This window comes from Procambarus clarkii, chromosome 1 (assembly GCF_040958095.1).
Source record: "Procambarus clarkii isolate CNS0578487 chromosome 1, FALCON_Pclarkii_2.0, whole genome shotgun sequence".
NCBI classification, from domain to species: domain Eukaryota; kingdom Metazoa; phylum Arthropoda; class Malacostraca; order Decapoda; family Cambaridae; genus Procambarus; species Procambarus clarkii.
In genome coordinates, this window is record NC_091150.1 from 39124857 (window position 1) to 39131781 (window position 6925).

Genomic DNA, 6925 nt, shown 5'->3' on the forward strand with positions numbered 1-6925 from the left:
CATAGAAAACTGAAGGCTTCCTCCAAACAGTGGCCCTCGCTAGGGCTCCGGCGGCCTTGTCAAGGGAGGTAAACTTCGCCCGCCATCGACCAATATACGACATGTATTCTGCGAATTGAGCAATGTGTTCGGAAAGCCATAAACAGAGAGAGAGAATCCTGTCTTCACAGTTAATGCATCCAAATTTAGACACTATCGACGCGATCGTCCAAATTTGGATGCATTGGACGGAATTATAAACATCTCAAAAATTGGACGCTTAACATCATAAGTCACGACAGGTTTGGAAGGGTTGGTTCTACTAGTTCGTAGGCTTGTGATAAGGCAGAAGCACTTTAAATTTGACGCTTGACAAATCGTGAGAATAGGCTGAAAAGAAAAGGATTGAAGGTGATATCATTTCAATTAATAATAAATAGTTATGATATTCAGAGCCTGTGCTGCCCTCTTGCAGCCACAGTGAGAAACACTCGCCCACAATGTAAAAACACAGCTGATGACCCAGCCCGTCCTCCTAAAGGTTTCCCAACACAATTGACTTTTTTTTTATTTTTTTGTCCCGAAGGGCGAGTTTATTGGGCAGCGCCACTCATCCTGTGAGTGAGAACACCGCCATACTGACAGTATTGAGCAGCGCCACTCATCCTGTGAGTGGACACACCGCCATAGCAGCATGTACAACACTCCCAATAGGAAGAAAACCCGCTAGGGTTGTTCATCCTGTCACTTGTACCCAGACACAGCTGGGATTTGCTTAACTGTCTCAAGTGAACAGCTTATCAAACTAGAAGATTAACATCTGTCAACCCTTAAAAGCTTACGTTATCTTGCGGGTTCAAAATGGGGAAATCTTTTAATAACAGTATTTATATTTGACAAATAGTGTTTTGCTAACTCAGTGTGGAGTTAATTATTCTACACATATTTCTAATGTCTATCAGGTGTCCACATTCTCTCAGGTAGTGGTCAAGGCGGTGTCCGTCACTCTCACCACAGATTCTGCAACTCCGCTGCTCAACTGTTGTTTCCATCCCGAATCTCCATGGATATTTGTATCCAAGACGGATTCTTGCTATTACTGATTCTCTCCCGCGGCTTCCTCCTCTTCCTCCATAATTGGGATTGCCAGCTGCAACCATGTTGTACCAACGTACAGACTCACCGATTTGTTTTTCTGTCCTCCTTTCCTCAGTTACCTTGTCAATAAATTGTACTTAAGTGCCCTTACCCTAACCTACCAGAGGACCCAAAACAGAAAACGGGAATATCAAATTCGTGTACCGCCACCATTTTCTGGTACGAGGATTTTTGGCCTTAGGGAGAGTATACGTCAAAATGTACCGTTCTGTTAGGAGGTCGCTGGGGCATCACAAGGTCGCTGGGGCATCACAAAGGTCGCTGGGGGCATCACAAAGGTCGCTGGGGGCATCACAAAGGTCGCTGGGGGCATCACAAAGGTCGCTGGGGGCATCACAAAGGTCGCTGGGGGCATCACAAAGGTCGCTGGGGGCATCACAAAGGTTGCTGGGGGCATCACAAAGGTTTCTGGGGCATCACAAGGTCGCTGGGGGCATCACAAAGGTCGCTGGGGGCATCACAAAGGTTGCTGGGGCATCACAAGGTCGCTGGGGGCATCACAAAGGTTGCTGGGGGCATCACAAGGTCGCTGGGGGCATCACAAAGGTTGCTGGGGGCATCACAAAAGGTTGCTGGGGCATCACAAGGTCGCTGGGGCATGTGTTCTCAGCCCTCACCGTTACTGTGTACATGGCCTTCACAGTGGGAATATAACTTGGGTATTCGTCACCATTCCACCTTCCCCCCCCCCCAACCCGCGAGTAAATATTATTGGGTGTGTTTGATAAGATTGGATTCCATTACCCCCACATCACCTTCCCTGCCACGCCCCCACACCGTCTCCCCCTCCACGCCCACCCACTGTCTCCCCCTCCACGCCCACCCACTGTCTCCCCCTCCACGCCCACCCACTGTCTCCCCCTCCACGCCCACCCACTGTCTCCCCCTCCACGCCCACCCACTGTCTCCCCCTCCACGCCCACCCACTGTCTCCCCCTCCACGCCCCCACACCGTCTTCCCCTCCACGATTGGTCAATGAGGCCGATTGACCAATCGTGGTTTTCCAAGACCAAGGGGTGACCAGCACTAGTGTGCAACCAACAACAGCTCCTTTGCTCCCCGGCACTTATTTACTACTGGGAACATGAGCCGTCAGATGTAAGGAGACGTAACAAGAACACACGTGGGCACCAGACGCACACAGAAGCAACCCCAACAACAAGCGCCCATTATACTACACAACCACCCACAATCACACACTCGCGTGACAGCACGTGAACCCCGCACTCAACCCACATATACCACCGCCGAGCACGCACACGGGGGGGGGGGGGGGGGAACAAACACCCACCAGACGAAGCGGCGAACCCACATCCCCACACGACCCACAAACACCTATTATTATTAACATCTTTATTGACAAAATTAATTACAATTTTGCCTGATCTGAGGATTTCAATTAAGTCTTATTAAAGTGAGGATAATGCTGGTTTTCACTGTCACGCAGGACAGAGGGTCATACACAAGACAATAGGTCTAAACTGGCACATGTATATATCATGGTTACAATCAATGTTTTAATGTATGGATATGTGAAAACAACTTTCTACTGTGCACTGCCACACAAGGGCAGGGATGGGCTTCATAAGTGATGCAGCTTGGAAGTAATTTAAATAAAATTGTTCTTCATTCTTTAAAATGGACAAGCAAATTTTGGATAAATTTGTTAGGATGTCGTCCAGAACACCTGAGTCAATGAAATAGTTACACAGTTGGTGATACAATGGGCCAGGAGGTCCAAAATCTTTTACGGTTTCACATTCAACAATATAGTGTTCTAGTGAATGCATTAAAGGTTTATCACAGAGTTTACAATCTGAATATTCTGGTAGTGGCTCAGCCTCACTAACCTGCCAGATGTGTCTATAGCCAAGGCGAATTCGCTCAATGACTATTGAGCGACATTGCCTGATCCGGTTACTGTGCTGACCATACAAATACCCACAAACACCACCACCTACACCAAGGCAGCACTCCTCACATACGCACTCATGAACCAAGAACCGAAATCCGGTGGAAAGGCCCGCCGCAGCCACCACATGGTATATCACAAACACCCCTCGCACAAAACTCAAAATACGACCAACCCAGTATCCCTCTAAAGGCCCAATCCATAAGCAGAACACGTAATAACACTTAAAATAACCCGTTATTATTTCCCATCACCATTATAATATATATATATATATACAAGTCATTGCGAGATCAACCGGAACGGTGTTGCTAGCCCTTACCCTAGCCTGCTTCACGGATGACGGACACAATGTTCCTCTAATGAGGTCGTGGATGCTCCACGTCCGTTGCACACTCACTGGGATGCTCAATCATCAAGGTCAGCTACACTCAAATAGCCCCACTGGCTAGCACCTCCAGGAAGTGAAGTCTACAGCGCTCAACCACAGCGCTCACCTAGCCTCACTGGCTAGCACCTCCAGGAAGTGAAGTCTACAGCGCTCAACCACAGCGCTCACCTAGCCTCACTGGCTAGCACCTCCAGGAGTGAAGTCTACAGCGCTCAACCACAGCGCTCACCTAGCCTCACTGGCTAGCACCTCCAGGAGTGAAGTCTACAGCGCTCAACAGCAGCATTCAACTAGCCCACTTAGCTAGCACCTTCAGGTCGACCCAAGTCTTCCACTGTCCTGGCTTCACTAACTTCCCTCTCTCGTCCGTGGTTGATCGTCACCTTCCAGCACAAAGTACTAAAAGATGGGAAACTGCGATTAATGGGAGGGTCAACAGTTATAGTTCGGCACCTGGATCGTGGATGGCGCCGAGGTCCGTGGTGATGCATTGCGAATCACAGACGCTCCAGATACAGTCGCGCTCCTGTGCCAGGTAAGTCCATTACGGGTTCACCATAGCCCGTGCTACTTACAACTTTTTGTTCCTGGTACCTGAATCTAAAACAACAACAAAACGGACGCTGACATTTCTGCCGTGCACAAGTGGTGGACTGGGCAAGACATGCCCAGCACCAGGTCAATTAACAGCACCATCACCACACCATAAACACCATCACCTGCAACTGCAGGACCATACCATCACGCCCACACACAGGGCCCTTCCACTCCACATCCACCCCACCCACAACCCTCCTCCACCCCTCCCACAACCCTCCTCCACCCCACCCACAACACCACATCACCAACCTCCCTCCCTCCCTCCAACAAGAACCACTGTAGAGGCCCCACCCACAAAAAGCATCATCCCCCCCAGACCCGCAAGACCATTACACATGAACAGTTTTAATGACACGAACATCATCCTCGTCACTATCATTGTTGTCATCGTTGACGTAATCGCGTCAATATGCAGCTGTCAGTCATCACATTTCTGCCACTCCCTCCTCACTTACATCACGCAGATATTTATATAACTTATATCCTGCATATATTTATCTGAAATCATTTCATACATTAAAGAGTAAACGAAACTGTATAAAGGCCAATTTATCCTTCGAGAAAATGGAGGTAACTGTCAGGAAACAAATGTTCGAGAAATGCTTGTCTGAAATATATGCAATAGTGAGTATTGAGGTGGTGCAGGCATGAGGTACCCATACACAAAGTGCTCAAGACCGTGTCTATAGCAAGGGTTGCAACACGGCCAGACAATGGCAACTGAGCCCATGAGGCAGTGTGGCAGGAAATGCATGTGTCGAATGCAGTTGAAGAAACGTGATAATATAATATTTTACCGGCAGGAAGTGTCAGTTAACTCTTAAAGGTTACTTGAGTTTGAGTCAGTTGTCCTTCCGTGCTGCTGAGTGCGCGTTGGACGCACTCGCAAGTTGCTAGCAAGTTGGCAAGTGCATCAGTGAGGAATATTTTACAACAGTAAAAGCAGAGAGACGATACAGTAGATAAGAGACCAACCATACGATACTTGCCGTCCCTTCCTCCCACTTCTCCCCATATTTAAATTACTATATTATTCCTACCAATATATTATACCTTGGGCCAAGCTTTTGTTACAGAATGCAAATATCTGTGTATAATTGTATTATAGAATCTGTAAATTTGTATTATCTGTCATGTATTTGGAAGCGCAGTTACTTTAGCGAGACAGACCTTTCCTCTTACAAATTACGTCTGAATTTGGCTGTTTGTCCGTATGGGCGAAAATGGACGTAATTTAAAAAAAAAAAAAAATGATTTTTTCCCAGACAGTAAGTTAAGGGTCCTCTGGTAGGTTAGGAGGACAGGAAATTCTTCTAAAGTTTCAAGACGTCTTGAAAAATGTTAATTGAATGTTTCCTCTCCTTACCTTTCCGAGTAAGCCAGAGGACTCAAACAGAAAACGGGACAATACGTCCAATGAATCGCCTCATTGGTGAGCCGATTTCATTTTAAATTACATTCTTTTTTTTTGGCTATAGCGCGCATAGGAGCGAAAAGCGACGTTATTTTTAAGAGGACGGGTTGCTGTGTGACCACTGCGGGTTCTCTTGGCGGGTGCCAGCATGGTGGGCGCGCCTCACGCCCTGCGTGTGCTCGCCGAGCGTCCAGACCCATAATTCCCCAGTTCATTTCATCTGGACACCGACAAGCGGGCAGTGTGGCGTCCGTACACCTATTGGTCCATGAGGTGCCACACGTCTTCTCAATGGTGACCTGCATATATATTCTCCCCTACTGGGGGCTCGTGCTGCTGCCTGCCCTTATGTACCTTCCCTCTTGATGAGTTGTTATGGTGGGTGAGGCGCGTCGCTGTCTATTCATCTGGCATGATATTGTCCGACTCAAAAATTACTTTGTCTTCCAGGCTGGTGAGGCTCGGGACCAGGGCCTCGAATCTTGCCTTTCTAAAATATCTGCTCTTAAGAAAATCAGTAAGACCCATGAGGAGGACAGGAACCTGCACACACTGGGTACTGCCAAGCACTCGCCTTAAACTACTTAACCACAACATGCTACAAAAGTATTGCAACATGGGATTCAACTGAATTTTCTAGGGGTCTTGAGGCATCCAGCTAACACACTGAAATTACATTAACGTGATCAATGAGGATAACCAGTGGGAGCAACGAGGAGGATTGGGACCAGCACACTGGATAGGATATCATGGTTCAATGGTTTATAAGGCGTGTACTTGGGAGTACCCAGTGTGCGGCTTCGAATCCTTCACGTGGGACAGGGATGGGGGGATCATAGCGCCATAAAGAATAGTTTATAAAACTAGGGGGAGCAATCCATTGTCCAATAGGACACTGACATCTCCCATCATCATGAGTATGCCAGCCACCTTCGTATTATTGTAATTAGGATAGACAACCACGCCCTCCCATCCTCAGCTGTCCTCAGGAGAGGGTAGTTGGAAATGAAATTGAAACCGAAATAATATTACCAAACCACACATCAGAAGACGGAGAAACGACGACGTTTCGGTCCATCCCGGACCATTATCGAGTCGTGTGTATCATATCTTCAGCCACGTTATTGTGACTCATCGTCTGAAATCGATATAAGTTTATTGAGGTATAATACAAAGTTATGATTCAGGTCAAGCTATTCTCGCCCCGTTCACCACAACCTCACTTTGCTGTTCACAGACGGGTCGAAGTCTGCGGATTACCATAGCTTCTCGGTTACTTTTCCTGCGGTCATACCTTCATGTGCTACTTTCCTCAGAAGAGGAATAGATTAACTGTTCATTAATGACGCTTTGAAGGTCAGAATCACTACGGACCTCCACCAGACTTTTCTCTGGCTTCATCCTGGCCAGGCATAGTTCACCATCCTGGCCAGGCATAGTTCACCATCCTGGCCAGGCATAGTTCACCAT

At 47.6% G+C, this 6925-nt stretch overlaps 1 protein-coding gene across 1 annotated transcript; it reads left to right on the forward strand.

The window, feature by feature from the left end:
• The first annotated feature begins 1335 nt into the window (after positions 1-1335).
• On the forward strand, positions 1336-1791 carry LOC138363065 (oviduct-specific glycoprotein-like). Its single transcript, XM_069321939.1, has one exon. It carries the CDS (start codon positions 1336-1338, stop codon positions 1789-1791), a length of 456 nt encoding a protein of 151 aa, XP_069178040.1.
• Positions 1792-6925: the final 5134 nt, after the last annotated feature.